The 24,462-nt window shown below is 32.3% G+C and overlaps 1 protein-coding gene across 1 annotated transcript in view; it reads right to left on the bottom strand.

Moving 5' to 3' along the window:
* Positions 1-2,444: 2,444 nt before the first annotated feature.
* Positions 2,445-24,462, bottom strand: part of LOC105332623 (leucine-rich repeat serine/threonine-protein kinase 1) — a 43,211-nt gene continuing 21,193 nt past the window's right edge. The window contains exons 17-32 of the mRNA XM_034458879.2: positions 19,874-19,968; positions 19,414-19,536; positions 18,582-18,781; positions 13,951-14,822; positions 12,720-12,999; positions 12,445-12,519; positions 11,693-11,932; positions 11,215-11,469; positions 9,172-9,294; positions 8,816-9,035; positions 6,501-6,625; positions 6,192-6,286; positions 5,583-5,822; positions 4,858-5,039; positions 4,068-4,190; positions 2,445-3,646 (exon numbers count right to left, since the gene is read on the bottom strand). Coding sequence (XP_034314770.2) covers positions 3,261-3,646; positions 4,068-4,190; positions 4,858-5,039; positions 5,583-5,822; positions 6,192-6,286; positions 6,501-6,625; positions 8,816-9,035; positions 9,172-9,294; positions 11,215-11,469; positions 11,693-11,932; positions 12,445-12,519; positions 12,720-12,999; positions 13,951-14,822; positions 18,582-18,781; positions 19,414-19,536; positions 19,874-19,968 — 3,634 coding nt within the window. The 3' untranslated portion in view covers positions 2,445-3,260. The remainder of the gene's footprint in view (positions 3,647-4,067; positions 4,191-4,857; positions 5,040-5,582; positions 5,823-6,191; positions 6,287-6,500; positions 6,626-8,815; positions 9,036-9,171; positions 9,295-11,214; positions 11,470-11,692; positions 11,933-12,444; positions 12,520-12,719; positions 13,000-13,950; positions 14,823-18,581; positions 18,782-19,413; positions 19,537-19,873; positions 19,969-24,462) is intronic.

A 24,462-nucleotide genomic window follows, 5' to 3' on the forward strand; every position in this document is an offset into this window, starting at 1 on the left:
ATACTGTAGATTATAAAAGAGACAATTTATAGAGTGAACATAATAACAATATGTAAACAAAATGCACACTCAGCGTGAAAAACAACTAATTGTTTTGACATCAGTAGTAAAAGGTATCATTTGTGTCTCTTTGGATATCACACCGTCTTTCTAGAGATTCACAAAGTTCCGAGGGCTATCATTTTGTATAAATTTTGTTCAATTAGATTCTACCCTTTAATAAATTTTCCTTTTGATAGTCTTCGCCATAACAGTTTCTACTTGTATTTAATTTTATTTTAAATGTTTTTAACGAAATGTTAAATTAATGGATCGTTTTACCCTCTAATTTAATGTAGGCATTGAGTAATAGACACCAAAATTTTGAAAAAGTATAAAAATATATCAATTGTAATGAATTATATTTATAAAGAAAAACTATAAGATTCTAACAGATGTCCATAAATAGATATTAATGTTGGAAAAAATCATGATAGCAGGTTGTTTCTCAACAATATTGTAAAAACTAGAACTGTCCTAATGGGACTAATACTCCGGCAAGGCTATTTTCAAATAGGACAAATGATTGAATTGAATAACAAAGGTTGGCAACATTTATCAATAAAAAAAAAAGGATCGTAAAAAAAAAATAAGTTAACAAAGAAAAATTAAAATCAAAATTGTCAAAAATTTACTGTAAATACATATGTATAACAGTAATACATTTACAAATAATTATCTGAAGATTTTTTTATTTAATTGTTTTAAAGAAAAACCAACAAAATGACAATAACCCCTCCCTTCGCAGTAAATGGAAATACCGGTAGCCAAGGAATGGTCTTCTGTTGATAAAACTTTGAATATCTATTTTGTTGTTTCAATTTTCCCTCCTTTTCTTCTATGATACAATGCAACTCCATATCAGAAAATTGATCCCTTAGGACTATGATTTTCTTTGATAAGCTTGTTAGATTTATTAAACTCCCAAAACATTACCATAATTACCATACTATGCAAAAATATGTAAAACAGAAAATTTAATGTTACAAACAATTTTAAAATTGCCAAAACACGACAATCATATCCGTAGTTTTAAATTTCATTTAAATTAATGCCCTATAGGGTCACTTCATCAATTTACTTGACTAATAAATTTAAACAACTTCTAAAAATAGTTTAATTCTTTATTAATAATGATATTATTCATTTCCTTATAATTTTCGAAACTATTGGATTACATGAAACAGTTTTAAAATAGCTCCAACACCACGATTATCAATTTTCCTTAAACACATGCTCAATCTAAACTATGGGTCAGATAATGGCCCCCTTGGGATAAATGAATTCAGCCACACTTGTCTTTGATGTTCTTATTAGCTCCTAAGATTTTATCATTGACAAACAAAAATTTTGCATTGTAAGTTGATAGAATACTTATAAACAATAAATTTAGTTAAGAAATAAAGACAAAAACTCTCCATCTAAATGTTTCTATATAAATATATTTTAGAGAGTTTTAATACTATTAATTAATTAATAAAATCTGTAAGGATTACCTCCCTTACTTTTCAACATCAGTGTACAATATATAGAATAAGGAAAATGAACTGTCATAAAATCATTAAATACTGTCTGATCTTAAAAATTTTTTATAGGGGGTACAAAGTTGCGTCTACAGACAGACGGACAGGGTGAAACCAATATACCCCCCTTAATTTCGTTTGCGGGGTATCAAAATATAGCCGAGTGCAAAGTCATTCTGTTTTTACCGGCCGCAGGAGCAGTCGATCAATTTGTGGTCCTGCAAGGAAGTGCATGTAGGGAAAAGAGGCGTTTATTGTCTTGATAGAATATTTTTTGTAGCAATTGGAAAAGTCAAGAATAAAATATCTCAAAATTGTTCAATTTAAAGTCAATATAATTATCAGCAAAATGTTTTATTTTTCCTTATCTTTATAAGACTATAGTTGTGTTTTTAGCTATAATTAATGTCCCTCAAGGAGAGGAATGTATAAAATACAAAAGGAATTCGTCATAATTTGAGATTTCTTATGCCCGATTATAGATTTAGGCAAACAATATTCTGAGCATGTTAAGTAATATACAGAAGAATCGGTCGAAATTGTCGTGGATTATGATAACGTCACTTACAGCTATTCAGTACATGTAAACAGATAATCATGCCAAAATAGTTATGCCGTAAACATGTATAACTTCTGCGGAAAGTCACGTGTTTTTTTATTGACTACATTGACTGTATATTGCAAATACTTTTTTAAAGTGTGCGGGCGATTTTATGATTTGCATCAAAATTATCTTGTTATTAAAATTGCCTAAGAAACAGTCCGACAGTTTTATTTTCTTTAACTGAAACCAAAAATTTTTTTTTACTAACTTAAAGATATTTTTATCCGTAAATATGTTAAAAAAATAAGATACAGGAAAGTAAGAATCAAAAATTTATTTAATTTTTAATTGTTTATTCAATAATTATTCAACATATTTTCAAATAAGCATAACAATAACATTAAATAGTACTACACTTATTAAATAAATTCAAATAATTATTGCAAGTGTATGTTGTGGCAATCATGAGATAGTTCTTGAACAAGCAACTGTTATATATACCCTTACGACAGTTCTTTCTCAAGCGACGTCAATTACTACGTATAATATAATACTTATCAACTTATATTCAAAGATTCTCCAAGTAGCCACTATGCCGTCATACAAATTTTTAACATCACATAAAATCAAAAAATGTTTATAAATACTGATCTGTAAAACGTGTACGTATAAAATGTATAGAACATTTAACTGGATAAAACATATTCACAAACAATAGATATGAAAAATACTACAAATGGGATCAAAATCAATAAAACTGCTAAATGTTGCTACTCCATCTGTAATTTGTAAAAATCATTGAGATGTTAACCAAAGACATGAAAACCTGTATAATAAATTCATGACACGAGTGATATCCACAGCAAAGTGCAGCAATGTGAGTAAAACGTAAATAACCATACTTGTAAATACATCGATTAAAATTAAAAATATTCTGTACATATTTGTGGGGTTTTTTTAAAATATGTATCAAGGCTCTCACTTTGAGGTTGTTTTACATAACAAATGCAATCAAATTTCTTTTCCAAGCTCAGTAATACCTAAATTGTGAAGGATACATGTATCTTTCGTTTTAAAAAAGCCACATTAAAAAACAACAAGATTAAGTTTTCATTGATCATTTTAATAAAATGTACGTCTTGTATCATGGCAGCTCAGTAATACTCCCAGTTCTTGGCATGCCATGATAGTATGTAGGTTGGGTTCTTCACAGACTTTCTAGGAGAACCAGGCCTGTTTGCAAAAGCCTGTAGAAAGTTATGCTCTATTTCAGTCTCAGGCTTTAGAATTAAATCTCTGTATCCTTTTCCCACTGTCACAATCCCATAAGGTATACCGTGTTTCATAAACTGAGAGTCACTTTGCTCGTTCTCCTGCATAGGAACAATTGTTCTGACATAGAAATCTTCACTGCTGTGACAGCAGAACACCGTGTATGGTTTGAGTTCCACAGCGTCTGCTACAATGACACAACCCGATGTGGTACCGACGTACAGGTATTTATCTGATACTCTCATGGCAGTCACCTGGTATTTGCGAGCTGTAAATCACACAAGGGTAACTTGACTGATATGATGAGCACAAGTCTAACATCCACCAAAAATTGAAATTATGATTCAATTGCTGATGATTTGGGAGTTAAGGATTTCATGTAAGGAGTTATGAACATTGAGAAGATAAAATATCAATTTTGAAGTTGCTTATAAATAAAGGGTTAAACACAAAAATCTAGATGAGGACAATCCTGACTGTTCAATGAATAAAGAGATGACAATATTGATAAAATATATGAAGTTTAGAATATACATAGGTTAAAAGTTGTTGACACAAGCACTTATGACATCGTCGATTTGGCCTATGGTTTTCACCCTTGTCCTGGTGTTTACTTGCAAATTTTAAAATCTTCAATATCAAATTCCAAAGATTTATCCAGTACATATAAAAATGAATAACAATCTTACCTTCCAAATTGTTTGTGAAATAGGCATGGAGGGACCCACTCTCTGTGATAGGAACCACATCAGCACAATTCAGTTCAGCCTCCACCTCTTTAGTCTTCACATTCCAACAACTCACAGTGGTTCCTTAATATACATTAAGGAAAATGTAACTAACTTACATCAATTAAATTCATAGTTTTATGACTGTTTATGGAGGTAAAGGTTAAAAGGATTATGTGTAAAATCAAAAGAAGGACTATTTACCCCCCCCCCCCCCAAAATAATATGGCATTTAAATGTGTTTTGGTTATTTTAGTTTACATCATTACTAAAGCACTTTCATATATAAGTCTCATTAAGTTGCTGTTTTTTGCTATATGCAAAGTCAGAAAAAATGCATTTGAAATTCTATCAAAATGACATAGGCTACTGTATATGGTTTAATTTACAAGACATTTTTTTCTCTCAGAAACAAAGGGCAGAGTAAGCAAAAATATTTTGATCAGCTATTGTTTAAGTTAAGATATATTAAGATATGTATATGATGACAGAAAATAAACCAACAAAATTCTATATATTGAAAATGGTAGTATAATGCCTTCTTTAAGGTCTTCTTTTAAACAAAATGTACTTATGTCAATTAAAAAAATCTTTATTACACCTCTCCCATTTTACTGGGCCAATAAATCAAATAAAGATAGCCATATTACAAACAGTTCACATTAACTGAAAAGTTTTCAGCGTTAAAGGAAACTAAATGAGGTAAAAACAAAAACTTTCAAGCAATGTGTGCATTATGAATGCTACAAACCTGGATAGTTGTAAGACCAAACATACTGTCTATCTCCCACCATGGCAGACTCTAAAAACTGACAGTTGCGATGCATGTTGACAATATCATTAGTTTCCACAATCAGTTCACTTTTGGTCAAGTCATTGTAATCTTGAACCAGAATCTTGCCTTCAGTTTGTCCACACCAGATTTCTTGGTTTCTGGGACAATCAAGTAAATAAGAGTACACTATACACTTAGGATATTAAAGACAACTTATGAAAAAGTCACTAGAAGAGCTAGATAATATCTTTATGAATCTGATTAACACATCAAGTTTGATTATAAAAAATGTAAGTTACTGCTCATTAGATTAGACTTAATTTTATTCAAGATTCAATGCATGCAGATTTATAATCAATTTGTAAATAAAATGCATCTAATGTACAAATTAACCTATATTACCAAATAAACTTTGCATAAAATCTACGCAAATAATATAATAATCCGTTTCAAGTTATATAGTGTACCACTTGACCCAATGTAATGTTTGTTATGAATTTATTTGTTTTGCATTTGACAATCCTAAGCATGAAAATACAGTGCACATTTCTGTAAACAGATATTAAGATCATTCTTTTGATAGTTGTATTCAGTCCAAAACTCCATTCTTTTTCATTTAAATGGTAAACCAACAACAAAGTCTGTGATAATCTTGTTCTGTCTACGATGGCAAGTTCTGCTAATTACAGAAAATCTCTTACCCATCTTCTTTTGGCACCAGGCAAGCACAGATACATTTACCAGGTACAATGTTCTGTCTTGTGCTGACTGTGAGATTTACTGGGTCTACTTCTATAATGACTAGGACTCCACCCTTCACCGTTGTTAACACAAAGACAACTTGGGACTGACTTTCTGCTCGCAAGATTTGACTCGTTAAAAATCGAATCTTGAAATCAAACCCACAAGTGATCATTTTAATTTCTTTAGCCAGGGAAGATCTAAAATTTTGAAGAAAAAAAAATGTTTAAATATAAACTAGATAGCTATGCAAAAGCAATTGAATTTTGAAAATGAAAAAAGGAATTTTGGTAGTAGACATATGTATATGGTATTAACTGACCAGAAAAGTTCACCAAATCCTTATTTAGAGGATTGTAATATTAAATAAACAATATGAAAAACAGTTTTATGATTAATGCCTTAGAGTTAATTGCCTTGACACATGAATAAACAAAACAAAAACACTTCCTCATTTAACTCCAATCATTAGGTAACTAAATAAAGATAATGATTCATCCTTGTGTTTACACTCATTAACAGCTGAGTTTTGATTACTAAACGAGCAGAGGTGAGTGTATGGCTATTACCGATAAATATGGATTATTCCCTGATGATCAATACCAAACACATGGTCTTCTAAGGAAATCAGTCCAAAAATTTCAATTCCTTTCAAAGGGATTGTCTGCAAATAAGTCATCAGTAGAAAACGTTGCATGTACAGTACAACTGTATCAACATAAATAAGGTCTTTCAAAGTCGCTATCAACTGAAAACACATTTTTAACAATGATATTTCATTGAATGTATTTTTAAAAAATACACAGCACAAGCCACAACTGGCATTATCTAGAAAGGGTCAAAGCTTATATACATTCATTTTTTAAAAGTCAGCATACCTTATTTATAGTGGATCTGAAGACTCTATCATAACAGTAAATCTCTATTCTAGAGTTTCCATTTGTTGGTGCTGTACTCAGCCAAATTTCTTTTGTCGTATTTGTGGGCAAGAAATCATGATCATCTTCAAAAACACAAAAAAACAATTATTTAATTTACTCAACATTGCAGTGGGATTAGTCTTGAAAAGTGGTACATAAATTAGATGAAAAAGATATTAAGGAAGGGTAACAATAAGTTATACATTGTACTATTAGTGAATTTGGTATGAAATCCCTGCACTTGCATAAACATTTACTTTTCTTTGAGATGGACGCAAATTACCCGTTGTCTTTTTGCACTCTTGATATCTGTTAGCTACACTATCAAACCTAGGATCAAATTTTCTGTACAAATATGTTATACAACAAAAATGGTGATAACTTAATCTAGCAGTTTGGAAATGTGTGTTCTATATTTAGTTCAATGCTGATAAAATCATGGAGGAAAAACAGGGAAGACAAATATTTTCTATGAACATACGATAAACATGTACATAAACTTTCAAATTCTACCAGGTTTAATTGATATGTTTTATGCTTTATTTTATGATAACTAGAAATTATATCATTACACATAAATGAAGTCCCCTTTTTGTAAAATGTTTGAAGAGATATGGCCTTTATTTAACTCATTACAACATAAAATCAAAGTACTGAAAGTACTGAAAAGCGCTAACCTAGCTTGGTTCTAAGAAAATTTACTGTGTGCAAGCGTAGGCGGAAATGAGCCTTATTGAAATTTTGGTTTATGTTTAATGAGTATCAATTTAAAGTATCGAAGGCCAGATTTCTTTAAATACATGTTACTTTCTGAAGATGATGTGAATTAAAGCTGAACACGACTTGTGTATGGATACTTGCCTGAAAAAAGATATGTTAAAATCACAAATTATACCTTTTGAACAGTAATTTATCACAGTTTTTGACATTTTCTTGCAAAGAATCGATTTTATTTTTTTAAATTTTAGCTTCTGAATACGCACTATATTTTTTCATCACTGCGTAGCATCCCGTGCTGATGTACGTAAGCCCCGCAAACCAATCGTATCTACTCGGCCATTTCCGTCACCTAGATAACTGGTTCCCTATACCTCTTACCAGTTTAAATGATGTATATTTCTGCTCATAGAGGGCAGTTATTCCTTGCACCGGAAATAGAAGTCTAACGACAATAAAGCGCTGAGCTATGCTTAGCGCTTTAAAAATGTACAGTAAATCTTTTTAGTATGAACACACACAAAGCAAAATCTCAGATATAGCAAGGTTTTGTAAAGAATCCAGCAAATTTCTTAACAAATCCTTATCAAATTTTACGGTTATATTGAACTTGTTATTATTTATCTACAGTGTACAAATAAAGCAAAATGATTTTTGATAATTTTAAACTTATTTGATCCCATTTTAATGATAAGTAAATATGTTTAAGCAATTGCAAAGATTTAATACAAAATTAAAATGATATTAAGCAGAGGTGAAAAGTAATAAAATTTAAATCTTTACTACATATATTCTAAATTATATAGTTTCAAAGATTAGCTCTACTAATTTCTACAATTATTTTAATGAATTTATTTCCCACACTATTCAATCATATTTGGTTTCCATGGAAGTGGTAGTCATGTGGAAGAAAATAAGCACATAGTTGATTAACTATACTTTTTGTTATAAATTCTTCATATTGATATAATGAAATGCTGATGTAGGGAGGTAAATCCTAAAACTTTGATAGAATTGAATTTTATTATATATGAAGATTATAGCTGAGACAGTAAAACATTTAGTCCTTAAAAATGAATGTCCATTTTCTGGGTTTGACTGTGCATTGATATTTTTGTTGTTGTTTTTTTAAACAGTGATGTTCATTGATAATTTCCGTGGCTTCATAAATTTATCTTATTGATTATCTAATTTCCTGATTAAATAAATTATGATTTCCTGATAATACCAGTAACCAACATGTATGGATCATTTTCATAAGCACGCAGGGGGTTAAAAAATATACTATAATTTCATTATTGTCAATAAACACAAGGAACTATAAGAGCGTACATGTCATCAAAACTTCCTACTTTAAACTAATTAACCAGCAATGAATTGCTCAATATTTGTTCAATGAATTTGGAATCAAAACCAAACGAAGACTGATGTATTAAATGTAGGAGACATAGAAAAGGTGACTAAAACAAAAGACAGCACATAAAATTATTTGTTCTGAATAATGACCTCATTAAAAGACATAATCAAATGACTGTACAATTCAATAAAACAATTACCAAAGACATCATCATTTTCGTTGTCCATTTCTTTCTCAACTGACACACAGCATGCTGACAAAATATTGACACTCGTATCCATGGAGATGGCATCAATGAGGTGGCAGAACTGTGGACATTGGACCATTTGTTTGATTCTTTCTGCCGAAGGCCTCTCTGCTGGATCATGTGACCAAGAAATGGACATCAAGTCTAGAAAGTGGGAAGGATAGCTCAGCTCCTGTAAAAATTATACTCATGAAAAACTTCCGAAAAGGCATTTATCTACTGCAAGTACTTTTCACATCACTTCTATCAGAATTTGTTAATTTCAATGTTTAATGATTAGCAAATTAAAAACTAGCAGTTGAGCTCACCCTTCTTGAAATTGAAGGTCGCCCATTTTGACATATGAAAAGTGTTGGGTTGGTCACATCTTCCAGGGGTTTCTTGCAAGTCAACAATTCATAAAAAAACATCCCAAAAGAAAATATATCAACCTGCAAAAATATAAACGTTTGTCAAAAAGAAGTTATTAAGAACCATTGAGGATATAAATATTTATTTCAGTATGCTTCATATTTATGTAAACAATGCACATGTGAACATAAATAAGTCACATGTCAACATAATCATACTTGGCATGTTGACAAATTAAATATCTTGCATGTTTGCCGAATTATTTTGCATGTTGATATTAATAACTCATTTATCAAAATAAATACATTGCATGTTTACATAGTTATATTGAATATCATATGCCAATAATTAACAATGTTGCATCTTGCATGGATCATGTTAGACATTGCCATAAGTAAGAAAATTTATCCATATTAAAATCAGATTCTCTAAAAAGATTGCTAACTTGCACATCAACATAATTATCTCGCATGTAGATATAATCATCTTGCATGTTGACATACTTTTCTTGCATGTTGACACAATTTATCTTTTATGTAGGGGCTGGGCAGAAATATGCCATCATAACCTTAAGATATTGTTTATAGGTGTTCTATTTTCAGACAAATAATGATTACCCTATATATATCGTATGAATAATAAGAAAATAATAAAAGACAAATGTCTGAGTCATCTAAATACCACTGCTTTCCTTCAGGTATATAAGTTCTTTCTAGAAAATGAAATCCAATTTGTTTATTTAATGTCTTATGTGTCATCACCAGCATGCTTCTGTCACGATATCTTCATCTGAACATGTATGATGAAGACATATAAGAGAACATTCACACTGTTACAATTATTAATTTCATCATTGAGCAACAAGTTCTATATTCCCTTCATAATAAATAGTCACTCTCGATGGGTGTACAATATTGGTTCCATATAGTCAGACCATTTGGAATCATTGTGTCCTTTTCTAATCCCCTGTAAATATTTTTAACGTTTATAAACAAGCTAGCTTCTCTGTGAGTTTAACGAATCAAAGCCTTAAAGTACTCATAAATCTGAATCACCCCTATTAAATTCTGTGATCTTTTACATACTTTTTTACTTCCATTTGCTTCAAAAGAATTTTTTTTATTCATTCCAATGTGAAATTGTCACTATAGTGTAACACTGAACAAAGTTTTGGCTGCTAAATATCTTGAAGATGAAAGTAACAGTAGTTTAAATCATTGCATTCATTTTTTTATGTTTGGGTCATAAATTTAACAATTTATGTTCCCCTTCCCTGCAGATTTTACTCACTATATTTATTCGAAGTCAAGATTGGCTTAGAACTTTGGATATATTATTTAAATGTTTCAGAGTTTACCACCACCAATCAATGGATAACAAAATTTTAATGAAAACACTGAATAGAAAAGACTATATAAATTAAGAAAACAGGGAATGAATGAAATCATAAAAGGGCTGTACTATCCCTTTATACCACACCCTCTCCATTAAATAACTTGTAGTAATTTTATATGACCCATAACTACGGTAACCTGCAGATTTCATTAATGGATGACTGAATATGTCAAAATGAAGAACTATCTGAATATTGCAGGGAAAGAAGTATAATAAATTTAAACCAATAATTTGAGATGGAAAAAAATAATCAATCAAAACAAAACTTTGTTCTCTCTGCCATTTTAGTGCATGAAGAGTACCTGAACAGAAAAAAAATGAAGAAAAAAGAATAGGGTTTTACACTGAAAAATTGAAGCTTGGCCTGGCTGAGCTCAAACAAGCATTCTTGTCCTACAGCTTTTGATGCAGTGAATTGCATGCATTTAATATGGTGTTACCTCCAGGTTGCATTATGTACTGCATTGTGTAGCACTGTTTGTACGGTATTTATAAGCATTAAATTTCTAACAGAACTTGACTAAATTCGATAGAAAAAAATCAACCAGGAAAAATATCATTCATTGGTTCAATGGCAAAATTTCATGTGTTATCTCACAACCAACCTTTTCAGTGTACTGAGCCTTTCCAGCAAACTGAAGGATCTCCGGAGCAATAAATGGTGGAGTGCCACCAAAACCTTTCGTTCCTGATGACTGGACTGTCCTGCTAACCCCGTAATCTGCAAGCTTCACATGAATAGGATCAAGGGTGTCCTCTGAAAAGTCAAAGCCATTCATCTGCCATACCAGTACATTGTCTGCCTTTAGGTCCCGATATATGATGGACCTACAGTGCAAGTAGGACAAGGCATCTGCAACCTGAAAAAGATGTCAGAATACAGTGCTACACTCTACAACGCCAAATGTTCCCAGTTTTTATTTTTGAACTTCTGTTGTCTAGTTTTAGAAGGGAAAAGCACTCATGATAAAAAATAAACCCCAATACCATAATTATCAAAAATCTAAACTGATATGACTAATTTTATCCCACCCCCAATTAAGGACCTTGAATTAATGGGAGAAAAAACACAAAAGAGTTAACCTGAAGCACAATCTGTTTGATTGCATAAACGCTAAGTCGTCTGCCATCATTGCCAATCTGCAGAAGCTTGTTTCCTAGACTTCCCAGTGGGGCCAAACTGAGAACAAGGGCCAGTGGTCGCAATGAGAGCCCCAGCAGGGGGACGATGTTCTGGTGGTCTATGGTCTGTAGAATGGATATCTCCTGCCTGGCTGTCAGATAGGCAGAGGTGGCATTCTCCATGTGAAGGTCAGTCTGACCCTGGATAATAAACCACATGTCAGCTTATATTTCACTTACAGTCAAACAAATGATGACACAAGGCCAAAAGTTTCAAGAGCTGCTTTCAATTTGCTTATCAATATCTGAGTGTTGCAAACTGATAATTATTACACCTTGAACCAAAGAAACCTAAATAGATTTGAATATAAATTTTCTACAGACAAAGCCAGGTCATTGCACTAGGGAGGTCTAGAGATATAAAATTTGTTTTCAATTATTCCTGATACAGCTTCATTCTAATTAGAATTCAGGTTAAATTTGGAGTTCAAATGTATATATGTAGAAAACAAAAAATGACTCAAACAAGTTTAGATTTTGTTGACGTAAATGCACTAATTTACAGTTGCAAAGTCGAAGATAACTGCATATTTTAATTTTACATGGAAATATAGTCTATTTTCAAATAAAATGACTTGACATATTGCATTTAAAAATTCAATTTTAAGGTACAAAAACTAGAAAAAATGTACAGAACTTTTTAATTTATTTACCTTTGATTGTAATGATGCATCTTTAAATGGTCCACATAACATTTTAACAGCAACATCCTTGATAGGTTCATCAACCTGCATAAAAAATTAAAAATTAATTTAAAGAATTGTTTGACATTTGAAATGAATACAAAAAAATTGTAGTTTGATGTGTGCTTAATCAATAAATAATAGCTTTTTCTTATGGTAAATCAAGAAAGGTATTCTGCATTTCATTTCTTTAAATTCCTATAATGAAAGCTAAACACAGAACTTTGGTTAACTAACTTGCATACCTTTCTGAGTTTTCCCTGGTATACCTCTCCAAATGCCCCTTTACCCACCAGTTTGACCAAGGTCAAGGTATCTGCTGGACCAATCAGAATGCTGGTGTCAAGGTCACTGAACAGAATTTCCGGAGCAATGTACAGTGTCCTAGCAACCCCATCCTGACTCATCATAAAGCGTGGGGACATGCTCCCATGGAGGGGACAGATTTCATTGTGGTCATTCAGACAGTTCAAAATACACTTCTCCACAAGGAAACAATACATGTTGTTCTTACTTGTTTCTTCCCTAAACACATGAATTTTTTTTTTTTAATTAAAATAAATAAATTATTATCAAAAGCAATATGAGCTTTTAACTAGTACAAATAATTTTATTTGTTATAAAAATGTACAAGAACAACACTTATCATGCATGCCGTCTTTGTTTTTAATCATTGAATTTATTTAAAGAATAAAGATTTTATGACTATGGACTATTATAAAAGTGTTGCTGTTGTTGTGTATGATGATTTAGCAACAAGAGAAGTACATTAACATTCCCTGAGCCCAACGACATAGCAAAACGCAATTAGAGATACATGGTGTCATTGAAAGAGAAGGAATTATATCACCAACTGTGTAATTATAAAGTTAATTCAGATTAGGTTCATGAGTTCTAGAATGTTGGATATCAGCCAATCAGAAAGCTTAGAATGATTCATCTTTACGTAATAACATTCTATTCATACATTAATTGTACAAAACAACAACAAAAATAACAAAGGTACGATATGATTTTTTTCCCCTTATTTTGATGGCTGGGGCACTCCTATTACTATTTAAGACTGGCAGTAAATCCATATACATTGTAGGTCACTATGAAATAAATATTAATTAATACCTTAATTACTACACTACTTATGCAATTGAAATGTTTAAAAGATCAAATTTTTGCTAAAACTGTTCATAAACTTCCAAACTACATGAACTTAGATCTTGACCTTAAAGTTTTTTGACAGCCATGTGCGGATCTAGAATTTTTTTTTAGGGGGGTTCAATGGTTATTTGGATTTTCCAAGGGGGGGGAGGGGGGTGGGTCTGAGGCATATTTTTGGTAACTTTATAATGTAAATTTAAAGAAATTTGAATTTGCAGGGAGGATCAAGACCCCCCTGACCCCTCCCCTCTAGATCTGTGCATGTCTAAAGCTGTCACAATGTACATGTATAGTAATTCTTTATTATAGATTAAAGGTTACCTTTGATCAAGAGTTGATTCATCAAGCATAATTTCAGACAAGGAGATGGTTGAGGTAATGTCCAAGTTCTGGTCCACAAACTGCCAGTACAGAGTAGTGTCATTTTTCGTCTCCTTCCTGACCACTTCAAATAAACAATGTGGACAAGGAATGACTCTGGTGATTAAGTACCTTCCATAACAGTTTTGTACAAATCGGGATTCCCCTATCTCCGGGTACCAGTCTTGAAGTAGGTTATCAACATGCTCAGACATCTTCACCAGGAACTTAGCACTAGCTCTTTCCTCCAGACAGACCTTGATCTTTTTTGTAATGGCACACATGCCATGCTGTGATGCTCCTCTGTCAGCGAATGTGAATTCTATGGAATCACACGGAAACCCTATCTCTAAGACAACACTGTTTTCCATGTCGATTGGAGACCAGCGATTGTCTATCCAGCACTTCAGTGCCGTCCTTTGGTAATCACAAAATCCGCTAAGCCCTGGCAGGACTTCTTTGATTCGAAATAAGACAGTGTTATGACACAGAAGCTGAACCCCTGTCTGCCAGGGCTGCCAGTAAGGTTCTTTGGTTTTCAGGTAAGGACATGCTTCAAGAACCTCACTGGGAATTGGAAACAAATCAGTGACAATCTCATACAGGGATTTATCTGCAAGGATTCTGGTGATCAGCCTGGGCCAAAACCCACTTGGAAAATAGGTCATCACATAAAGCCTGCAGTGGGAGAAGATGACATTGCTGGAAGGGTGACTGTTCACAAACCCCAGAGATCCCCCTGGACGTTGGTACATGGAGGAGTTCGGACTGCCACTGCCAGGCAAACTGTTCTTGGTTCTTCTGAGTGTTTCATCTAATGGAATCAAGGGAATCTACAAACATAGATCATATAACCTTAAAATGCGAATTAGGTATTTAGAATTTCATAAAATTCTATAAACCATATTTCAATTTAATGATATACAAGTAGCCATTAAAAGATTACTTTCACTTTTATGAACCAGAAATTTTAATCTCAATTGATTTTCTGGAAACATTTAATATCTAAACATCTTCGAATCCCTACTTTACTAAGCTATGTATCTTTAAACTTGTAAAATAAGAACTTTGCAGTTAAAAATCAGCTACCATAAATAATTTGATTACTTTAAAATTAATGTTATAGTGACAATCAAGCCTAGATACTTAGACTAGTGTATAGTCCTTGCATTGAGAAAAATGTTCCTGTATGGGGTAAAAGGCCCAAGGACCTCTTAGGTCACCTGATACACCAGTACTACCTAACACAAACCTTCCAAAATGTTTTTTTAATCATTTTAAAATTTCTAGAACATGTTAAGTTTACCATAAAGCTGAACACAACTTATACATAGGTACCAGAGTAACATGGCGACAAAAGACATACATCCACACAGATAAGACCTGACTACAGCAATGGTCTTTGAACTGTTAAGAGGTCTGTGTGGTATATAGGGGTTGTATGGATAGAGCCAAAGAGAAAACATGGCTGACAATGCCTTTTACCAGTTGTGTTCAAATTTAAATATATCTTGGTCAAAAGGCTTTACCTTGATAAAAAGATAGATACCAGTGTATTAAACATGCATCCTCTAATTATCAGCAAAGTTACATTATTATAAATGTTTTCCTCTAAAAAACAGTAGATTTTTTTTTTGAAAAATATAACTATACCATATTTGAAATAACTGTAGGAAGAGTATAAATGTATGTGCTTGTTATTAAAGTCTTATTGTATTACAAGTTAGATCAACATTCTAAGATGTAAATATGGTTGAACATCAAACACAGCATAAAACAGCAGCTATAAATATAGGATCTCTCATGATTTGCATTGGTATATGGTTTTTATCCTACGAGTTGTGTGTTTTCTATCCCCAAGCCTTCACGTTTTCCAGGTATTTCAAATTGTAAAATTGTAATTGTGCACCGCACAACACGTTATCTATAAAATACAAGTCATCAACAACTTTACGCATGGAAAAAAAGTTCTCTGAAGTTTAACAAACAAACATTTCATTTTTGGACATTTATTAAAAATTCATGAAATATAATTGAAACAACACCAAATGCTTCACATTAGCAACTCAACAGTTTTCAATTGAATTAATTATTTACTTTTTCATTATACGTCAATCAACCGCCTTAACTTACGTAATGTTTAATTATGATGTCAAGTCGCATAAGAACACACAGTGTAATATCAAAAATTTATCCCATGAGTGATATCCACCACATATTGAGATAAACATGTGATAAAAAGCATTAACACATCCTCCCTTGCAAAAGAACTATATATGATATTAGTCAAATTTGGCCCCCAAAATTCGCTATTTTTAAAGTGATTCAGGTATATTTATTTGTTGTGTTATTTTATAAAAGCATTGACATAAAATATGTTTTTCACCTATTTATTTGATTTATATGCACTCACAGGCAGAATATGACGTCAGAAGTGACGCTCTTTTCATACAGAATTAAATCAAAATCAGTTAAAAATTGACATTTTTCTTATCTTTTTTCGAGTGGGAAATAAAGAGCAACTCTTTGAACAAGAACAAACTTTTTGTCACTTATAAGTACTGGAGAGATGCATCTTTGGTGAAAATATTTTGTTTGTTCAAGCAGTCGCTCAATGTTTCCTTAAAGAAAAATTGCCTCAAAACAAGCCGTTTTATGCTTAAAATGCGAAAATGGCAGGATAAGGTAAACTTTTTGATATCCTATTTTTATATTGTGGGCACTAAAACCAAAATGAAAATTATGAAAAAAAACTTCAAATGTTTATTTGTACAAATAAAACAAAGAATTACAGGAAAATAACAATGTTTATTTAAGGGGGCCATTTTAGTCTTAAACCATATATAGTCCTCTACACTTCCTATGTCAATTATACAACAATAATTTTACCTAACTTATTCATATCAAATGTAGGATTTAAATTTATGTAAAAAAAATTATACAAGATCGTTGAATAACATTAGTGAAATTAGTATATTCCAATGAATTTTCTGTGACATGTTGCTCCAGTAATTTTAATTAGCTGATAAATAAATATGCATGTTTGGTTTCGGATTATTTTACAGTAACAAATACATTTCAAGATCTTTTATTAGGAATTGGAAATAAATAATGAATTACAATTAAAACAAAGGGTTTTTTTTCCTATTCCCTTGAAATTTACTTAAATGAGTTGCTTGCATTAATTTTCTTCATATATTATATACTTCATGCAGCATCACACTAAGTCTCAACATGTTAGCTACTGGGCCTTGGCCTTTCCCTGGTAGAAGTTATATAAGCAAATGACCAAGCTAATTAGAAAATTATGATAATTTTCACAGGACTATTTTAACACAACAATTGATTGTTTTCATTTTAAGTGCATGAGTTTTGAACATTATTTTGTTTGATAACCGTACTTATCAACTAAATGACAAATAATAAATTATCTAACATGTTTATACTCAAGAGGTGAAGAGTACAAGAGAAAATCAAAGTACTGAAGTACTGACAGGAGTTGATTTTATCGATCATTATTTATCTTAAAATCAATGATATGTTATTTTGCTTGGCAAGTAGTTTATAATCTCTATTTGAACTATGCACAATTTTATACAATGGATTCTCAGACTTTTCCGACAAGAATTTCGAGAAAACCTCTATGAATCATGTTGTGTAATATTTAAAAATAGAATTGATTTCATCAAACTATATATGTATCTGTATTCGAAATATTTCAAAAGTGTATGGATTCAACCAATAATGAACTCTAGTCTTGTTCAACCAGATGCTTGGCTGTCTCCGTTAATCTCCGACAAGTAAGAGATACCAGGTCACGTGATAGCTTGATGATGCGACCTCTAAATATAGACTGACTCTCTGCTTGTCAGAGATGTACGGAGACAGCCTATGGTTGAACAAGACTATATTGAGCTCTGGCGTAGGAATACATATGACTGCAAAAAACTTCTAAATTGTTCGTACTATTTAAAATCTGACTATTTTTTAGGTATTTATAAATAAGTTTCCTTTAAAAAAAATGCTTCAGCATACATTACATCAAATTTATCGATCATTTTCAAGAACTAACTCTTGTCAGCGGTGATGATTTGTGCTTTAGTCCAAACACTATTTCAGTTTAAATTGCCCTTTTTGACTGACTGAAAAAAATTATCTGAATCAAGATACTCTTATATATATTCACATTCTGATCATATACCGTATTTTTATTTAAATACAATTGTTTGCAGACTTTTTTCTTTAATTTTTCTTTTTAATGCAAATTCTGAAAAAAATAAATGTTCCTACCTTATCAAATTCTTAAGCATAAATGAACCCGTACCCAATGAAATTTCCTGTCAAATGCATTTTGGCAGAAATAAGGACATTATAAAAAATATCATCAAGAGAAACTACCGGTAATTGTTGCAATAAACCAATATTCATCAAATATATCTGCATATCACATTATGAAAATTAAAAACATGCGCATCTAAAGAAAATAGGTTTAAATAGTAAACTTGTATTAGCAAGACTATATACTGGTATATGAAAACCATGCCCTTGCCTGTGAAATGATCAAGAGAAGGACAATTAGCACAACCTAGTACCTTAACATCCTCACTGCTCCTGATACAGGCATACATATCCTGCTCTTTTGGTAACAAGGAGGGAATCAACAAATGTTTTTTATCAAAATCCAAGGCCAGTTCAAACTTGGCTAGAAGTCCACAGATATAATGCTCAATATTCTCAGGCTGAAAGGAGGATTGCTTGAACAGGACATGCAGGTTCGTGGCACGCATCACACCTGTGAAAGATCAAGTAATATGTCTCTATTTTGTAGAGGAAATTACTGACTACATGGTATGGATATATTTACACCAGGTTAAACAAATCATTACTGCATTATGTTGAACCCCTTTCTGATTTTAATTATCTTTTCAATTGAGATATAATAAAGAGGGGTTCAAATTGTTATAGTCATAATACTTTAAACCCCTTTTCCATTGGGATTTAATTAAAAATCCAAGGGGGATTCGATATTTTACAGCCAGAAAACTTTGAACCATTAGGGTTCAATACTGTGGAATCATTAAATTTTTGTGGGGGCCAATTTTCGTGAATGGCTTGAATTTTACAGGTTCATGTGGACGTAATTTCGTGTATTCTTAATATATATCTACAAAAGGAAATATGACTTTATTACCCCAGTTTATCAATTCATGGAGGATGTTATTTCGTGGATGAGAGGTACCCACGAATTCCACGAAAATTGAGCCACCACGAAATCTAATAATTCCACAGTACCGGTATTCTATAGGGGGTGGGGGGTTAATATGATGGTATGTTTTGCAGCAAAATATACCATCATAGTGATGAAATATTTTGAACCCAATCATTGAACCATATTTATCTATACGGATCGAGTCTCAAACAAACCATTTTGAGCGAAGTTGTTGACCTGGTCAACCGTGACCACTCTGGCCAGCTGATCACACAACCACTGGGGGTCCAGGAAGTATCTGTCCTTCAGGGTCAGGTCCTCATAATGAAACAGTATCCCTGGTTGTTAGTAAAAATAAAAATCTGTTTATTAAATCAACAACATATTTTCATTTCTAACATGCATAATGTATTGGGAAGAATTATCTTTGAATTTTTTTAACTTTTAAAATTTTCACAAGAAAATTAATATCAGTTTTAATTAATTAATTGAATAATAAATGTTTAAATCAAAATCTCCAACACATGATGCACTAAATTACACTTTGAGGAATTTAATAGCTCAAGGTACAGTGTATTGACAAAAATTTCCCCCAAAAGTTTAAGATAAATAATTATCCCATGAAAAACACATGATGAAGATGATTACAGTTTTTATGTAAACTGAAAATCTTACCGTTTTCATGCAGGAATCTTGTAGCCTGTTCTACATCTTCTGGATCCCTAAACAATGTTCCCGATCTCTCCATCATTTTGTGCATGGTCTTCAACCTAAAAAAAAAAAAAAATCTCAAGAGTTGTCAAGTTTGTCAAGAAAGGAAGAGGAACTTTCTTTTCAATCATATTTTCATTAATCACCTTAAAAAGCATTCCATGATACTAGCAAATTGAAATATTGAATTTTGAAATTGATTTTGCAATCATTCTGTCATTTTTAAATTTTGAATCTTTCAAGAGCTATTATCATACCTAGTTGATAGTCAGGGGCGTAGCTGCCTATACACAAGTACGAAAGTGCATACACATCATTTTTGTTATCTTTTTTGGAATGGGAAATAAAGAGCGGCTCTTTGAACAAGGAAAATATTTTTGTCACTTATTAGTCTTGGATAGATACATCTCTGATGAAAATAATTTTGTTTTGTTTAACGTTTACAGAAAGAACAAGAGGCCCATGGGCCACATTGCTCACCCGAAGAACAATAGGTATGATAAATTCAGCTTAATGGAGTCATAATACAAACTATCTGGACAATGTACAATAATACATGTAGATCCTGTATAAATAACATCCATTTTTCCCCCTGGATATTGTTATGTTTATTATCATAAGTCCCTTTTCTAACAGGATGATTTTATAGTCATATCAAATGTTGAGTATTGCAGTTCTTAAAAATATCCTTAACAATTGTTTATATATGGGATACAAACCTACATCAAACTCTGAACCTTCTTGTGAGGCCAAAGAATTGTCCTGGGGCCAAAGTCTTAATAATTATAAAGAATAATCTGGCTAATTAGTTTCTGAGAAGAAGATTTTAAAAAATTTACTCTACATATTCCTATGTAAAACTTTGACACCCCCCCCCCCCCATCCATTGTGGCCCCATCCTACTCCCGGGGGTGTCATTATTTTCACAACTTCGAATCTACACTACCTGAGGATGCTTCCAAACAAGTTTCATATGCAGCTTTCCTGGCTGATTAGTTTTTGAGAAGTAGGTTTTTAAAGATTTACTCAATATGTTCCCATGTAAAACTTTAACACCCCCCCCCCCAATGTGGCCCCACCCAGACCCCAGGGATCATGATTTTCACAACTTTGAATCTACACTACCTGAGGATGCTTCCACACAAGTTTCAGCTTTCCTGGCTGATTAGTTTCTGAGAAGAAGTTTTTAAAGATTTCCTTTACATATTCCTATGTAAAACTTCGACCCCCCCCCTCCCCATTGTGGCCCCACCCTACCCCCGGGGGTCATGATTCTTACAACTTTGAATCTATACTACCTAGGGATGCTTCCACACAAGTTTCAGCTTTCCTGGCTTAGTGTTTCTTGAGAAGAAGATTTTTGAAAATTTCTCAAAATTTTTCATTAATTTCTAATTATCTCCCCTTGAAAAAGGGTGTGGCCCTTAATTTTCACAAATTTGAATCCCCTTTGCCTAAGGATGATTTGTGCTAAGTTTGGTTGAAATTGGCTCAGTAGTTCTTGAGAAGATGTTGAAAATGTGAAAAGTTTACAGACGGACGGACAGACGGACGACAGACAAAATATGATCAGAAAAGCTCACTTGAGCTTTCAGCTCAGGTGAGCTAAAAACTGTATACCGGTAAAAACAAACCATTTCATTATGCTAAAAATGCAGAAATAGTGGGGAAACGTTCACTTTACGATGCTATATTTCTAAATCATGGGCACTTGAATCAAAATGAAAATTATGAAATAACTTCACATGTATATCTGTTCAAAGAAAACAAAGAATTACAGTAAAATGAAGTTTATTTTAAGGGGCCATCTTAGGCTCAAATTATATTTAGTCCTTTCACAAAGAGAAAAATATTTATAGTTTCATAAGTTCAAAATAACTGGTTATGCAAGACATGAAAAATTGATATTTTATTACTTAGCTACATGTACACCATAGTTTATTGAGAAATTATCACATTTCAAATCATATGCACGATAGCTTTGCTATCTTGATATATATAAATAGAATTATTTATTACATCCTCTCTGACACTTATTGAACATATTAATTGTCATACCACACTATTAGACAGTATTCAATTTGTCTACACAGCCTGGTGTGTTTTAGGACCAACGGTATTCAAAAATAAGCATTCAATGCTTAAATATTTCTCCATGTTTTTTGAGTAAAATAAAACACGTAATAAATGTACAGGGCATGTTTCCTTTTCATTTCTTGATCCACAGATGTTTAGCACATTGCATGAGTTTAAAACAAAACATAAAAAAAAAATCATTTGATTGCAACACAATCAATCTGAACCAACTTAGACTTCAATCTGTTGCAGCAACAAGTTGGTTTGAATATGTATGCAATAAAGAACTGCGAAAGGTAGTATAGTCTTTCCACCTACCTTAAAGTCATTTTTGATAATTTTCTAATTAAATTTATTTTTTTTAAATAATGTAAACATTTATGTATAATTTCATTAAATAAAATGATTTGGTCAAACAAAGAGAGATAAATTCTTATTTTGGGTTAAAATAGCTCATTTCATGATAGAAACTAATGGAAAACAGATTTTTTTTTTTATAAAACATCTCCTCCCCCACCCCTACCCCTGCTGCTCCATGAAACAAAAATTCCTTTTAGGTGTTTTTTATATAATGTATTTAGCATATTCATATGAAACAGTTTGTTGTTTCAGGGTGGGGACATACCGTATACCAGGTATTTTATGTGGCTCAAAATTTTTGCGGTTTAGACCCTAAAAAGTATCAAATTATATTCTGCGTTTCCAATTTCTGTGATAACATTAGACCGCAAAAATAAACATACAATGTATTATACATGAACATTGTATCAAACTTTGACTACTTTATTTATCCGCGTTTCGGGACTCTGCTGGGAGGGTATTTCCACTGATACCGTGTGTAATGAGGGTGTTGTTCTTGGTGAGAATTTCCCACTACATAATCAGCCACCTGTTGACACTTTAGATGCGATAATTGTCACATGGTCTATGTTTATCTAACAAATTTTGGTAAAGCAAATGAATTTCATACAAACACTTGGAATACATTATTTACATTATCCACATGTTGAGATCAATTTTTTTATTTAGTACCTAAAAATTTTTAAAATTATATCACATTTTTGAGTATGTATTTTTTAAGATAAATGTATAATATATATTAGAAAAGACGTGCCTGTAACATATATAGTTAGTGGGGATTTTAGGAACTGTTCCACCTAGAAATAATATTATGAGTAAATTAGTGGTAATTACCGCGTACGGATTATTTTGTAGCATACTGACCAATTTTGAGACTACAAACAGCTAAAATTGGTCGATTGGGTATAATTGTCGCAATTTATGAATATTTGAGTAAATAATTTAAGAATAGTTTGTGATTTTCATTTCTGTGGATCTGCAAAATACAGCAGAAAATAAACAACTGCAGAACTTACTGTTATACCGTATGTCTACAACCCAAAATACATTTTTAAAAAAAGCATTTGGCTTTGTTAATTTTCAAAAAATAATAATAGAGACTACATCAGATTTCAATGAAGTAATTTTTAGACCCCCCCCCCCACCCCCCCATAAAGCCCCTTTTACAATTGGCGCACGAGCACTTTACAACACTTTGCGATCGGAATTTTAAAGATGCGCACGAGCTCTCTCATACGTTGCACGAGCTCTCGCATACGTTGCATGTGTTTTAGTGCTCGCATCAAGTCTCCTCAAAATAGTGGACATGCACACTTTTTAGCCGCGACCGAATGTGATCCAAATCATCGCAGTGCAACGCACGAACAATAGTAAGAACGTTTTACAACATTTTGTGTACTCATAAGAGTGATGCACGTTTTTTAAAGGTAGTAAGATGAATTGCTGCTGTATATGCGTGTGTTTTGCGACCATGAGACTGTTGCTCCACATGTCTCATGTAATCTTGCAATGTTTTACTATCATTGCACGACTTATCAGCCTCAATATGCCACTAGTATATATACCCTGTATAAGCATCTCTGTTTCAGACCACAATTGACAATATACATTTATTGCATGATTGTGATGGAAATATGAAGATTTATTACTCCAAGAAAAATCATATTTACCGAGGGCCTCGCCATAATGCAATTAACTTTTACTAAATTGAACAACGTATGTTTAAACAAAATACGTTGATTTCTAAAAATTGTCTGACTTTTCAATAGCAATAACCTCGTGATTGTTTGATTTCCTATGTTACTGTCTCACTTTTCTTTCATAATTTCGAATCATGGATAGTACAAAGATTTTGGATGCAAGGGCGAATATTGCATTTTTAAGGGGTTGGAAAGTACTTTGTAGAACCATATTGAGGTATAATAATAAATGCTGCTGCATCTCTGTTTCTTCTTGGGCAGCATGTTCTCTCGCTTTCAACTATGTCTCCTGAAGAGCGTAGGTAATGGGCGGTATATACCCCCTCTGACTCGCATGAGCATTCGTACCATGGAACGCATGATCACACGTCCAATCGCATTGGCGCACGTTCATTTGTCCGATCACCTCTCTCTCGC

Source organism: Magallana gigas, chromosome 7 (genome assembly GCF_963853765.1).
Source record: "Magallana gigas chromosome 7, xbMagGiga1.1, whole genome shotgun sequence".
In the NCBI taxonomy this organism is placed as follows: domain Eukaryota; kingdom Metazoa; phylum Mollusca; class Bivalvia; order Ostreida; family Ostreidae; genus Magallana; species Magallana gigas.